Source organism: Nannobrachium achirus (assembly GCF_963921795.1).
Source record: "Nannobrachium achirus genome assembly, chromosome: 8".
NCBI classification, from domain to species: domain Eukaryota; kingdom Metazoa; phylum Chordata; class Actinopteri; order Myctophiformes; family Myctophidae; genus Nannobrachium; species Nannobrachium achirus.
In genome coordinates, this window is record NC_137817.1 from 45,695,456 (window position 1) to 45,711,622 (window position 16,167).

Genomic DNA, 16,167 nt, shown 5'->3' on the forward strand with positions numbered 1-16,167 from the left:
GAAATAATGCACCTAGGTTTGATATAAACTCATTCAAGGTGTGGATTATCGTGTGCTTTAGACACTGGTCTAATCAGAAATCAGCCAATCAGAATCAAGTATTGGAACTAACCGTTTTAGAATATCCTATTTTAATTGGCCAACATCCTGCCAATAAAGAGAGTGCCAGCTAGCTCATACACGCAGCATGACTCGTCGATCCGAAACTGGAACTCACGCTGTCTTGTCCACCTCTTTGTGGATCTGTTTGACCGACTGCTTGATTTTGAACTTGATGCTGTTGAGGATGTTCTTGAAGTAGGTCTTCTCGTCCACCTCGAACTGGAGAACAAGGTGAGAAATGAACGAGAGAGAGAGAGAGAGAGAGAGAGAGAGAGAGAGAGAGAGAGAGAGAGAGACAGAGACAGAGACAGAGACAGAGACAGAGAGAGATTCTTCATATTCATTCTATGCAAAATGATTAAAAAGATACAGCAAATTAAGCTCCTGGGTGATGTGAGATGAATTGCGCCGTGACACAGCAAGAGTCAAGTGGATCACGTTTGGGTCAAAACACTCCCTGTCCACTGGACTGAGCTACGTCTTGGGAGTGTGAGGGAAATGGTTATTGTGTGGCTTAAGAAGGGGAGATGAAGGACATGTATTCAAGCGTAGGGCAGGCTAGATTGGGGACGTAGATTGGGGGCATAGGCTCGGTCTTCTAGTGCCAGCTGCCTTATAGAGATGGAGAAATTGAAAATGACAACCTCTCCTGCCAAACTTTTGTCATACTGTACACTCCAAATATATAAGAGCGAGAGAGAGAGAGAAAGAGAGAGAGAGAGAGAGAGAGAGAGAGAGAGAGAGAGAGAGAGAGAGAGAGAAAACAGGAACTTTGTGTTTGACACCTACATTGTTTAAGAAAACCAGTGTGAGAAGAGACAGAGGAAGAGTGAAAAAAGAGTTCCTCTCACATCATACTCCTGATCGATGAGCTCTGGTTTGAGCAGGAAGTCTGGGTAGCCTGTCATCACCATCATGTGCTGCAACTGGAAGAGACAAGAGGAAGACAGGAAGATGGCCAAAAGGGAAAAAAGAAAGAAGAACGGGGGGAAAACGGAAGAGAGAGCGGAGAACAGACAGAAAATGGCAGAATGTTGGGAGACAGAAACACACGGCAGATTAATAGACGGCATGTAATCCTCATAATTGCAGCGTCCGCAGTTCAACATGCTATATGCACAGCAGCAGCCATATTGGAGAGACGTTGGGTCTCTTCAAGCATAGTGGTTCTCAAACTTTTTATTTCAAGGACCCCCATAACTCAGAGAGAGTACACATGGAACCAAATGGACCCTTACGGGTCCATCCGTACACTCTCAGAGTTACACACCTTTTAAGGGGTCATTTGGAACCCCCAAGGATCCATGAGGGTCCCTGGACCACACTTTGAGACCCAATGGAGTCGCAGTGTTTCCAAAATGATCTTCTCTCCAAAACGGGTGCTGTGCATATAGCCTATTCTGTCTGGAGACCTGTGTTACATTTGTCCATCCCCCTCCCCTCCTCCGTTTCCTGTCTCTGAACTATCCTGTCTGTATAGGATAATACAGCCCTCACATTTGCTAATGCATGCACGTTCAGTACAGTCAGTGCTTGATGCAGACACAACTAATTGCAAGCACCACCACGTGCAGACAAAAGACATCCACACTCACACACCCGCAACCCGCACACACGCGCACGCACACGCACGCACGCACGCACGCACGCACGCACACACGCACACACGCACACACACACACACACACACACACACACACACACACACACACACACACACACACACAATCAGCTAATCAAGTGAACCAGCGTTATAGGATTACAGAAGAGCACTGTGTATTCAGCACTTCCCTCTAAAAGGATTATAACTTTAGAATCATAAGAGCTATCTTTCAGTGCAGACCCTTAAGAGTGAGTGATCTGGATTAGACCTCCAGACCTCCGTGTTTCCCTGTCAAAACCTTTTGTTGTGTTCCACCACAAAAAGTCTTACTGAACAAGTGGAGCCAGGATGCAGTTGTCAGAATGCACTTGTCCATGACCATGCGTGTCGCGCAAGTGGTTTTTGTGAGCAGTTTTGAGTTTGTTACCAAAATGATATAAAGTACATCTCTGTGCACCTTTGTTAGATCACTTCCGCACTGCCCGTAATGCGACGCGAGCGATGACATCTCATTCAAATACATTTTTTTCAATGAGGACGTTCTGACCTACCGCGAGCGACAACGCGTCGTCCACCCCTCCGGGGTGAGGTTTCGTGGCGATGTCCATAGAGGTAAATGACCATGTCCCGCCCCCCAAACACTTTATGTTATTATTTATTTATTTGATTGGTTCAGGTTACATCGCAACGCAATGGCCGACGCTCCATATGCGGACAGTATTTCGCGGGACATCGCGTCGCATGACTCGCATGATGTCGCATCGCTCGCTCGCGTGCAGTGTGGATGAGGTGTTAGATATAACACACCTGCATTCTGTTTATTTATTTGTGTGTTTTGTTTGTTTGCCAACTCTGACCACTACAACATACTACTACATGGATGGCTTGGACAGAATACGAATGGCACCCCAGATATGACGTGGTTGGCTCCTGCCTCCATCGTACCTTGGCTCTGGCAGCCTGCTTAGTGGTCTCGTCCATCCAGTCCAGCTCCCGGAGCCGGATGTCCAGGGAGTGCTTTATGTCCTCCACGAGCTCCTGTACCTGCAGGAAACAGAGCTCAGGGTTAAAGGACCGAACCACTGCCAACATGTGTTCATAACCTTGTGGAACCCAACGTGACAACTGATGTGCCATGACTGAGCCGACAACTTGACATGAGAGCAAAGAAAAAACACCATTTGATTTTGGTCAAAAATATATACCGGTAATCCTCTGCGTCATCACTGCCCATACCCTAGGTGGGGTTGGCGAAAGGTCCTTTCTGTGTCGAGTTTGCAACCCTAACCCTTCACCCCGTGTCCCCTAGGGTAGGTACCCTCACAAAAATCCTGGTCTCTATAATGCCTCCCCCTAATCAGCCGGGGTGGCTGATGGAGGGGAAAGGGACTGGTTGGAATAACGTGTTCCTTCCATGCGCTGCGTCCCACCGGGGAAACTCCCCCCTGACAGATGATCAGAAGCAGCTCAGACTTGTGCATTGAAGGAAGCATGAGCGCAGTTTGTTGATATCCCCAGGTTGGCAGAGGGAGAGTAGCGCCCAGGATTACACTTGTAATCTTGTGATGAAAATGTCAATCATTCACCTAAAATTCATAACTGAAATCAGCGAGTAAATATGAATATCACATCAGTTGATCCATGAAGTCGGTCTTTCATACGAATTAGCAGTCATTAATTGTTGATTATTGATTATTAATTTAAATCCAAATGAGAAGAAATTTACCAAAAATGTATACAATCCCAGTTTTAAACGGTAAGCACGGTTGTTATTCATGCAGGTCCATGAAACGAGAGGTTCAGTAAGTGAGACTCCAGCACAAACACCTTGAGCTCCAGAGGTCTGGCCACAGATTAGTGAGCACAAAATACCCTTTGATAGATTTAATTACAACTCTTGTTCCAATACAACAGGGAGAGCACCTCACTGATGAAGGAATACGATAGAATTGTTGGGGTTGTGTTGAACTAAACTAAAAAGTTAAATTGATCCCCGCATCAGTGCTATTTTTTTTTCTAATTCAATGTTGATGGAGCCAATCTACCATTATTAATTTGTTGGGGTAAAGGTAGTCTTGCGTAGCCAGACAACTATTCCACAATCTCCGAACGCTATATAGAGTCTGGAACTACACCTCCTGAACGGCGAGTAATGGAAACTGGCATTTCCGTTCAAGAAAATATATTTTAAAATGTAATTTCTGCTAAGCAGCAAGCTAAATATGCTTAGATGATTTTTATTTATATAGTGATAAATGTGCGCGATGTGAGACGGAAACGGAAGTGAGGAGGAGGCTTCACTTCTGCTTTAACCGGGTACTCAGTGTTCTTCTTCCGTTATTCCAGACTGTAGACGGGAGCATTTACAAATCGCGGAGTCAACAGTCTGGCCACGTGAGACTAGGGTAAAGGGAGAAGAGAGTCCAGGGACCCTCTGCGTTCCTTGAGGGGTTCCCAAATGAACCCTGTCAGGTCTTTAACTCTGAGAGTTATGGGGGTCCTTGAAATCGAAATGTTTGAGAACCGCCAAATTAGAGTATGCTTCAGTTTTTAACCTTTCTTAAAGAAACATTTTAGGCAGGAACATTCACGTCAAGAATATAACAATTAATAACATAATGAACAGATAGACTCGGCAAGATATTGGCAAGAATATTTAACCATTTATTGCATAAATGGAATACAGTTAAACTTGGCGTTTGAAGGGCTCCGCGATCGGAGATGCTCCCTGAATTTTGTGCAGGCATTTCTGAGCATGCTAAGCAAAATCAGGGAACGCAGCAATACCCCCCATAGGGATAGAATAGCAAATAGCAATAACCGTGACATGTAACGTAGTCAAATCACAGTATTGAGCTTAACAACATTGACATGAACTTAGACAAAATCACAGTATGAGCTTAACAACATGACATGAAATTTAGACAAGATCACAGTACTTGCTTAACCACATTGACATGTAACTTAATCAGACAATCACAAGTATTTGAGCTTAGCCAGAGTGATCATGCAAAGGTGGAGGCTGGGGTGGAGGAGGAAGCAAGCAGCAAATGATTCCGAAGCTTCGGAACCAAGCATTGGTAGGGAAAGCAAGCTCTATTTAAAGGAGCCTTCCCTACTGATTGAGAGCTCTGATTGGAGTATGGCAGTCATGTGACATAATGACCAGCAGATATGTTAATGAGGTATGAGAACAGAGCTGACTGACAACTGACACTCAGACTGGCGGCGACTTGACTCCCATGCCCTGCATAAACTTACGCTATGCTTTATTTTAGGCAGGAACATTCACGTCAAGAATATAACAATTAATAACATAATGAACAGATAGACTCGGCAAGATATTGGCAAGAATATTTAACCATTTATTGCATAAATGGAATACAGTTAAACTTGGCGTTTGAAGGGCTCCGCGATCGGAGATGCTCCCTGAATTTTGTGCAGGCATTTCTGAGCATGCTAAGCAAAATCAGGGAACGCAGCAATACCCCCCAAAACTAATGAGCTTGCTCTCTGTCTTGGCAGGGCTCGGCCAACCAGAGAGCGCTTTAAAACCCCCCAAAACACGGAACCCAACGCCACATAAAACCTGTGTCAGTCAGACTCTGGTTATGTGTAGCAGCAGAGCGCCACTGCAGACTTCTACATGATTAAAAGTAAAAGACTGCAGAGTCTTGAACCATGAGAAGCCATCCTAAGCTTAGCAGTAACTATGTGTAGCAGCAGCTAGCTGCGATCTCTGCGTTGACAAATTTATTTTTATGCTAAAAGATACATGCTGCATCTTAAAAGAGAGACCATTCTATGATTAGTGAAATGAAATAGCTAAGAGAGGCAGCGAAGCGACGCTGCCGACCTTTGAAATAATTATTCCGTTAAGAAGCAGTTCTTAAATTAAGAAAAGGCCATCCTACCATTAGTGTATAAAGTGGGTCAGCTACGCTTGCTGTGCTGTGTGTGCGAGCGGTTCTAACGCAGAACCAAATTGTATTAAGCAGTTGGTCTTAAGCCATCCTACACTGCGAAGAAGAGTGAATCAGCTACGCTTGCCGAGTTGTGCCCCATCCCTTAAAGGGGGAGCGAGCTGTTTGAGGTTACCCACCATGCTAGGTAGACGTGACCCTGCAATTGGAAGTTGATATTAACAGCTGTGATAACCGTGCCAACCACCTTTGAGCAATTAATTAGCCGACCGTCTCCTCACTTAATGCCGCTCATGCTTTTGAGCAACAAGAATGACCTCCTTCCTGGCGAGTAACATTCATAGCTGCTGAGGATCAGCGTCCATAACTTCCGAGTTGGAGCCAGCCCGGTTGTATGCATAGAGAGATGTACAGGTGTGGAGCCATCCCCGATGCTGCAGGAAGCATCTCTGGTAGCCATCCTTCCAAGGTCCGATACAGCTTGCCTCGCCAGAGGACGCCAGGCAGATACCATGACATAGAGGATAGAAAGAAGTATTAGTTTGAGAACGTAGTCTGGATTGCCTTGATGCACCACCCGGGTGAATATTAATGAACTCATACAAGCATAAGGTGCTGCTGAAATATACTTAGAATCATCTTGAGACTTGTTGCAACGATCATCATTATTATAATTATTATTATCATCCACAACCACGCAATCTATATAATACATCTGACTTATCAGCCATATAATTATGCCTTTAGATGAAGATGCAGTTTGATTAACGAATGACCTGCCTTTCATGGCTTCGGGAGGAGGTCCAGGTGAGTATCCTCGATCCAGAATCCTCGATCATCGCGACACATCGATGTCGCTCATGAAACAGGCAGGCAGCCACTCCCCTGTCTGCTGAATCTGTAGCGTGCAAGCAGGCGGGCCAGCAGGCGGGCAGGCGTGCAGCAGGTGGGCAGGCAGGCAGGAGTACAGGCAGGCAGGCTCATGGTTGCAGCAGAAGTAGCGTTAGCTGAAGCTGTAGTAGCAATGCCCTCTGCAGTGCCAACCGACTCCTGACTGGCCTCATGGCATTATACGGTAGTGGACGAAACTATAAAGATAAACATGTTAGCAGAAAACACACAGAAGCTGCAGCACAACGCTGCAATGACATGCTGTAGCAGCAGCCATGCAGCAGCTCCAGCACGAAGCTGAAAAGATAAACATGATGTTCGCAGCAGACATGTAGCAGCCTCAGCAAGAAGCTATATAGAAAAACACGATTTAGCGGAACATGAAGCAGCTTTAGCATGAAGCTGCAATGATAAAACCTGATGCCGTAGCAGTGGGCATGCCACAGCTCCGGCATGGAGCTGTAATGATAAACATGATGTTAGCATTAACTAGCAGTAGCATTAGCTGTAATTATTAGCAGTTATGCTAGCAGGCAGCAGCAGGTTGAGTGGAGCTAGCAATAGCTGAAATTCTAGGACACATGATAGTATCTGACTGAAGCAGCAGCAACAAGAGCCATTAGCACAATTATGTGATCATTGTAGCATAGCAGCACAACTGATAAAGAAGCCTGGAAATGAAACATGATGTTAGCAACAGACATGTAGCAGCTTTAGCATGAGCATAAGTTGAGCATACAGCAAAATGGCAGAAGCCTGGAAATGAAACATGATGTTAGCAACAGACATGTAGCAGCTTTAGCATGAGCATAAGTTGAGCATACAGCAAAATGGCAGAAGCCTGGAAATGAAACATGATGTTAGCAACAGACATGTAGCAGCTTTAGCACGAGCATAAGTTGAGCATACAGCAAAATGGCAGAAGCCTGGAAATGAAACATGATGTTAGCAACAAACATGTAGCAGCTTTAGCATGAGCATAAGTTGAGCATACAGCAAAATGGCAGAAGCCTGGAAATGAAACATGATGTCAGCAACAGACATGTAGCAGCTTTAGCATGAGCATAAGGTGAGCATACAGCAAAATGGCAGAATCGAAGCAGCAGCCAGCCTATGCAGTAATTTTCTTTTTTTTTTTTTTTTTTTTTTTTTTTTTTCCACCGTGTGCAAAATTACAGAACAAGTGTTTAACGCTGTTCCGAACAACGTTCAGCATGTACTGGCTGTGCATAGATACATCAACTCAGTTTATCCATTTCACATGGCCACTTCAGTGTTACCATGCTAGCGTTTGTAGCATAAGACAATGGCACCCCTGAGTGTTACTAGCATTAGCCGCTAACATAAGCATTTAGCAGTGAACAAGCTTTTCACATGGCCATTCCAGTGTTCCCATGATAGCGTTGTAGCATGAGCCCATGACAACCCCCGAGTTACTAACATTAGCCTCTAACATTAGCATTTAGCAGTGAACAAGCCTCTCCCCATGCTGGAATGTATCCTCTTACTCCATACAACTCAAAGGTTCCAAATGCGCTAACATTAGCATTTAGCAGTGAACAAGCCTCTCCCCATGCTGGAATGTATCCTCTTACTCTATACAACTCAAAGGTTCCAAATGCGCTAACATTAGCATTTAGCAGTGAACAAGCCTCTCACCATGCTGGAATATCCCTCTCACTCAAACCTCTCTCTCAAAGGTTCCTGAGTAAATAGGGAGAGCTTCCTAGGATCTCCTTTTAGTAGAACTGTACCATCATGCAACTGTACTTTTCCCATGCAACCTTCTAACAAGTCTTCAACTCTACCCACACTACACACACAGTAGCTGCTTGACCTCATGTGGCTCAAAAAGGGAATTAACCCACTCTGCACACAGACTAGCTGATTCTAACAGGAAGCATGTTGGAAGGATGTTGAAAGCAAGCCAAATAAGCAACTTTACTTCAGAACAAGCCCGAACAAAACAACCCACAACTAGAAGTTATGGGGAAACAAGACAGAGTTGCTTATAATGGGCAGACCTGGCAACACTGCTAGACTGAGAACAGTGTGAATGTGTATGGTAGCAGTACATAGACTACACTACCCATGATGCATTGCCCATTTAACAACCTCCCTTATCAACTTTCCACCATTCCACCACATAGGACATTAACTATGGTGTTTATAAAGCCAAATAATCACCTGTGCAAGAACCTTCATTTCCATACTTAAGCAAGTGTGAGAGTGAGCGTGTTTGATCCTCGCTTGAATGCCGCAATCTCACCTACTTTACTCCAAGTAGTGGCAGTTAGTTGAATATGGACTAATTCAACTGTAGCACATGACAATCTCTCTCATGGTAACAAGTTCTTACACCCATGAAAGGCATATGTTAACCATTAAACATTTAAACCCCCTCCATAAAACTTCTAACATCTTGAAATACTGTACCACTGAATTATCTAAGCATCAATATTTGATTCAGGACTCTTACCGAATACTAGCTGAACCACTCCTCAAGGACAGGTCCCCAACAAACACTCGGACTCAGGCTTCTGCATGGCCAAACAGGCCCAGACGCAGCCACCTCCCCTTATGCTCTGCCCTTAAAGGGGCAGTGCTACTCCTGTAAACACTTGACATGATTCCTGAATGAGCAAAGCATTAATCTTAATACACAAATATACTCAGTAGTTCCAACCTGCCTGCAGAGTAAAAGTAGCATTAGTATATGATTAGCAGCAATGTTGGGAAAAGAGGCATATATTAGAAGTGAGCAATAGCATCAGAATATCATCCATGCATGATATCAATAATAGCATAGGCTACACCTGTTTAAAGCAGGATGGGAATCCCTGCATGGAGCCATGCATCTGAAGGGAGTATGGCCACACCGGCCAACATGTTGGATTAGCTGCCGAACTAGCTGGTGTTTGCAGAGTGTAGCCCTGCGATTAAGGATTTAAGAAACCCAGTGTGGCATCTGCTGGAGACAAACAGCACTGGAAGCTGGGCAGGAACAACAGTTCACATACTGTTCTAGGCAGCACAAATCACAGCCAATGCCATCATGGTTCAGGGTGCACTGTAGAGCAAAGCATGCTGTTAGCTTATGTTGCTACAAACAATTTGAAGCTTCCACTACTACCACTGTTAGCATATGCTATACTGTTGAAATGTTTTCTCTTCTGAGAAGCAAGCATGCTAGTAATACATTTTAGATGAGACCTTGTTCAAGTTATGAGTAGCAGTAAACACGTAAATGAGAACTAATGAAGTAGTGCATCATGATAGCTGTAGTTAACATTAGGCATAATACTGTTAGCAGTAGGATAGTGATAGCAACAGATATAAAAGCAGGCTAGCATTGCTATTGAAGCAGCACGGCAGTAAGCAGTATCTAAAGCAGAACCATATGGTATCACCAAGCTTTCGAGCAGAACCAGAGAGTAGAGCAGCCGCAGCAGCAAGCAGCAAATGATTCCGAAGCTTCGGAACCAAGCATTGGTAGGGAAAGCAAGCTCTATTTAAAGGAGCCTTCCCTACTGATTGAGAGCTCTGATTGGAGTATGGCAGTCATGTGACATAATGACCAGCAGATATGTTAATGAGGTATGAGAACAGAGCTGACTGACAACTGACACTCAGACTGGCGGCGACTTGACTCCCATGCCCTGCATAAACTTACGCTATGCTTTATTTGTCCCCAGTGATGTGTACCATCTGTATCTGCAAGCTACTGTATTCTCATTCTTTTTTCTGTCCTCCTACTGTAATAATTATTGAAATAATTGAAACATCAATGAGGAATCATTTGGCTTTTACGTTGGTTTAACACGTTACTTTTTAAAAGTAAACTTCAGCTACAAAAGAGGAGGAAAACAGAGAGAGAGAAGAGGAGAGATGGGTATTTGTTCTCCTTTTAATCCTTGTGCGCTTTTATAAATCACGTTACAGCCCTCCATTACATTGAGGCACTACCGGAGTTTACAATAAAAAAAACGTCTCGTCTTTTAATTGGAACTTTGTGAACTCCTGAACTCGAGATTTCAATTAAAGTACAGAATGAGTCATTAGCGCTCAATAATATACCCATTCCGCACGTACATTTTCCATCCCGGGAAACCTGCAGAAAGCTGGGTTTTTCTTTTAATTGGAGAGAGCGAGAGAGAGAGAGAGAGAGAGAGAGAGAGAGAGTGAGGGAGAGAGAGAGAGTGAGGGAGAGAGAGAGAGAGAGAGAGAGAGAGAGAGAGAGAGAGAGAGAGAGACGCAGCTCACTCTCAGTGTGGAACAGAGACGGTGAGGTGGAACGAGGAAAGTGAGGAAAGGAGAGAGGAGATAGAGAAAAAGATAAAAGGGGTGAATGAGATACGATGAAGGGCTCAAAGAGTACGTATAGAGGTCACAGGGGTTAGGACCCCATCGAAGACCTAATGCCATAGACTGGACATGAGACAGATATAAGAAAACATATCAATAGATAAGGGGGATAAGAGCAGAAGATGGCAGGATTAAGGTGGGTGGGAGAGAGAGAGAGAGAGGGAGAGAGAGAGAGAGAGAGAGAGAGGGAGAGAGAGAGAGAGAGAAAGGTAAGATGTACGGGTTTGAAAAAGGAGTGACCCGGGTGGTGGAGAAGAGATTGACATGGATGGGATTCTCTAATCCTGGCAAATTGACTCCATCTCAAATCACCAAACCGCCATATCAGAAATGAAGACATGTCACAGGAGAAGGACAGATAAAAAGAATTATCAGGATCATCTGGTAATAATGGACAGATATCAGAAGAAAACAATGACATAATCACGATAATTATGTCTTGAGTCATCCCTAAACGTATTTGCCTTTTTTCTTAACTATTTAGAAAAACATTTTTAAATAGTTCAAATAGCTGATCTACTAGTCCACAACACGTCGATGTAGATTGGCTATTTGAAGTATTTTAGAATACTGTCTGTCTGTCTATCTATCTATCTTTCCCTCCCTCTCTCAGCACATGCTTCCCTCTATGTATCCACAAGGTATACCTTGGCCTTGCTCTGAGAGGAGAAGTGCTGCTGGACAAACAGGGCTCCCAGAGCCATGCCAAAGTGTTTGTTAGCCTGTGTGAGACACAGTCTGCTCAGCTCCAGCTGCCTCTCTGTGCCCTCGATCTCTCTGGAGAACTCGTGGATGGTGCTGCGGAAGGCTGTGGACAGGTGTTCGCTCAGCGCCACCACGATGCGCCACAGCATGTAGTTGTGGAGGACCCTGGGAGACAGGGGTGGAGAGAAAATGAAAGGATGGGCTATGGTTAATTCAGTTCATTAATGAAATAGTAAATGGTATGCATTTATATTATATGGCACCTCTACAGCGTGCACTACATTCACCCATTCACACACATGGCGGAGGCCAACGTGCAAGACACCATCCTGACCATCAGGAGTCTTGCTCAAGGACACATTGCTTACTTGGCATCAACCTCCTGAGCCACTGCTGCCACACGGTGGGTTTACTATAGATTCTTTCTCAACCTCAGCTAGACACTACTAACACAATCATGCAGGTACAGCCCTCTGGTTGGATGTAGGGTTTTATATTAGCTTCCTGGTCGCACAGCACCAAGCATTGAATTATAACTTTCACTTCAATGCCAGTGGCTTTTCTATTGTTATATTTCTCAGACAGCAGCACTGGGTTTATATGTAAAGATGCCTCCATCTTGCCCAAAGCTCTGTCTTCCCCTGTGTCCTGAGTTCCAAGAACGACTGAAAACTGGAGGAAAGGTATAGAGGAAGAGTGAGCGTTGACGTCTGTGAAAAACAAAGACTCTGTGATCCCCTCCCTGTCTGTTCTCATCAGTCAGAGGGTTGAAGAAAAAGAACAAATGATGATTCATTCAAGTTTTCATGATCCCTTTCTCTAAGGAATGCTCTAAGGCAGCTCAGTGCCCCCGCCGAGCACGCAGCCTATCTGCCTGCGGGACAAGTTGCAACCCCTCCCCCGCTGAGAAACCCCTCGCAGACGTCAAGGCATGTTGTTGCTTTTCCACGTGTTTATTATATTTTTTATCTTACACATGCGCAGTGCATATTAAAACAAAAGTGCCTTGGCAGCACCACCCCGGGGTCTCGCCAACAAAGCACTAAATTGAGGACATAAGGGTCTTGAAACTGTTTTTCAAGAAAATTGCGTTTTTGACATTTTCATATATTCTAGATACATTGCACATTCAGTGAATTATTCCAAAAGTCCTTTGTTAAAATTATGACTTTTTTATGGCATACAAGCTCATGAATATCAAAAGTCCATATTTCAAAACTTTACAATATTACACAAGACCACTCAAAACAAGGATTTATAATAGAGGAATGTCAACCTTGTTAAGTCAGAGTTGCTTGAAGTCCAGTGGATGGTTTTCTGCAGTCAGTTATGATTTGGGGTGCTAGGGCATCTGCAATGCTTTTTTTTACACAATATTGTTAGATGGATCTGTATACCAGGGATGATCAGGCATTGCATCACGCAAGCTCGCATGCATGCCATGATTATTTTGAATCAAGCAGGGAAGTGCTGGGCCCCTGATTCAGCCCGGGAAAAAGAGTTGGAGAGGCCCTCATTGGATTTGCCATATCAGATCATGACAAGTGACAAGCCAGTGGTCCAATTACATGAGTTATATTTTGTCGTTGTCGGGTGGAAACCTTGTATGTCCAAAACCGTTTGTTTTGTATTTATCATTTAAAAAATTATTTAAACTAGTGAAAACAGCCGATCTACAAGCACGCTGTTTTCACTACTTTTGTGCGACAGCCTTGTATGATGAAGCAGGGCTTTGCTTTGCGAATAAAATGTACAAATTTGAAACTTGGAGATACGAGGTTTCTGCCCGACAGTGACGATTTACTTTGTTGGCCGCCCAGCCCCCAAAATGGAACGAAGGCCGACATCTTATTTGTATTTTTTTCCTAATGGCCGGCCTGGACCGGCCGGGAATGAACCAGCGGTTCGGGAGTTGTCCCGCTTTTCCCAATGGCCAGCACGTCCCTGAGCGGAGGAGCAAATACATATTAGTTATTATGATGATGATGATCGGCTTGGCTCTTCTTCTTTTTCTCTTTTTTTCGTATTTATTTTAAATGTTTGCAGTGCGAGCTGTGCACCATGGTCGCTGGCAGCACTGCATGAGGGGGATGTGACTTCATTACTTTTATTTAGTTTTATATATTTTTCTCCAATGTTTCCCTTCAAGTCATTCATTCCGTCATGAAACGTGTGCAGCCCTCGGTGTGAATCACGAGGGTTAATTCTTTAAATTCCCGTGGCTTTGGCTCGCATGGCCACTATCATCTTTCCTTCTTGTGCAAACGCCACGCGTAGAGATTCCTAGGTGTTTTGGCCCATCCAACAGGTCCCACAGTGGGGCCACTATCGTTCATCTGTCTAGCTCATGAAAATGGATAATTTCCTTGTTAAAAGGTGGATTATTAGGTTTCTTTCCTCATGGCATGTACAGCCCTATTGTTTCAGGGTTGTTGTTAATCATTCTATTGTTGCAGGTTAGGCTACAGCTTCCTATCATTGAAAGTACATTTTCCAAAGTAATGTACTTTAGTACAATCTTTTGGTATTTTTACTTTACTTGTGTATTTACAATTTACAATACTTTTACTTCTTCTCCACTGCATCTTGGATCCAAATGTTGTACTTTTACTTTTACTCATAGTACATTTATTTGAAAACTTTAGTTACTAGTTTGTTTTTGATTATTATTACAAAACATACATTAACCACTTCAGCCCGTTATACATTTCAGCCATTTGAAAATAGCGATGCAATGCATTGATGCGACTCATTGATGCGACGCATTGTGAGCTTGTAGATCTGCTATTTTCAAAAGATTGCATAATGATGAGTACTTTCTACTTTTGTACTTAAAGTACATTTTGATGCCAATACTTGATACTTGATGGCACACGCTTTTGCACACACACACACGCACGCACGCACGCACGCACGCACGCACGCACGCACGCACGCACGCACGCACGCACGCACGCACGCACGCACGCACACACACACGCACGCACGCACGCACGCACGCACGCACGCAGCATGCACGCACGCACACACACACACATATAGACAGCCAGCCAGACCGACATCACATGACCAGATAAACAGGACAGATAGTGTATTATGATATGATAGTTTTCCATGCAGTCTTACTTCCTCTTCATCTGTAGAGAGACATTTAACCCATTAAAGGAGTAGTTCACCCCCAAAATGACTTTTTTTCCTATTGAATACTCATGCCATGGAGACTTGAGTTCAATAATATATTTAGTTTTTTGTCGCATTCAGATAATATATATTTTTTAACGGTACCCTGATGGTTTCCCCATCCACTGCCATTCATTTGGGTCCCCATCCAGGCCCATGCATTCGTGTCCCCATCCTAAATCAATGGGGGTAAATTTACTATAATAATCATTTTTTTTGTCAGGGACCCCCAAAATGATATGTATATTTGGCCGCGGACCCCCATCTAAAAATATCTAGTTCCAGGGACCCCCCAGAAGCAAAGTTACAAATGTTTTCTTTAAAAATACATGTATTCAAAGATTTTCACACAATTTGTCACGCAGCGACGCACTGAGTGCTGTGCTGTGAGCTTGTATATCTCGCTCGCTCGCTCTCTCTCTCTTTCACACACACACAAGAGTGATGATATATAATGATATAATTCAGTGTTATTACCTGGTGAACTGCATAGGCACATATAGATGTAACTAGTTAGGTACATAACTACTAGATGTATGACCTTTTAGTCCGTTAGTACATCATTATACATAACTAGAAGCTTGACTTGGGCATGGGATTCAAGGCCAGTTCCCCCATGCAACCCTCACACACCTTTTAAAATCTACGACTTTACACTCTGTGACCCATAGTGGTCATGTGACCTTTGTATGAACCAATGACAGGAAGCTGTAGCCTAACCTGCAACAACAGAATGATTAACAACAACCCTGAGACAATAGGGCTGTACATGCCATGAGGAAAGAAACCTAATAATATACCTTTTAACAAGGAAATTATCCATTTTCATGAGCTAGCCTAGACAGGTGAACGATAGTGTCCCCACTGTGGGACCTGTTGGATGGGCCAAAGAACCTAGGAATTTCTACGCGTGGCATTTGCACAAGAAGGAAAGATGATAGTGGCCATGGGAGCCAAAGCCACGGGAATTTAAAGAATTAACCCTCACACCGAGGGCTGCACACAGAAATGGCGAGACCTGGTGTACAAGATACACTACACCTCCAAGATGGGAGAGTGTTTTCTGCTGGTGTTTCAGTCCGAGTGTATCAAAGGGTGCGTTCGGAAATGCGCACCGGGTGTGTGCTCTGTGTAGTGAGTGCCTAAACCTAACCCTAACCCTAACCTTAACCTCAGTAAAACTATGCCTAAAACTAACCCTCACCCTAACCCTTACCAGAACCGGTGCGCATTTCCGAACGCACCCTTTGATACACTCGGACTGAAACACCAGCAGAAAACACTCTCCCCTCCAAGATACCCATGTAGTGACAAACTACTACAAGGATGTCCACGATCACAACAACAGAGGTAGCTCCACTAATCATGGAAGGAATGGTGGATGGCACATAGCAGAGT

The 16,167-nt window shown here is 44.1% G+C and overlaps 1 protein-coding gene across 1 annotated transcript in view; it reads right to left on the reverse strand.

Annotated features, from left to right (window-relative positions):
• The window catches only part of LOC308290145 (endothelin-converting enzyme-like 1), a gene marked incomplete at both ends in the record, with an annotated part of 66,245 nt that overhangs the window by 19,135 nt on the left and 30,943 nt on the right, over positions 1–16,167 (reverse strand). The window contains 5 exons of the mRNA XM_080731920.1: positions 218–321; positions 954–1,028; positions 2,651–2,749; positions 11,532–11,754; positions 15,425–15,489. Coding sequence (XP_080588046.1) covers positions 218–321; positions 954–1,028; positions 2,651–2,749; positions 11,532–11,754; positions 15,425–15,489 — 566 coding nt within the window. The remainder of the gene's footprint in view (positions 1–217; positions 322–953; positions 1,029–2,650; positions 2,750–11,531; positions 11,755–15,424; positions 15,490–16,167) is intronic.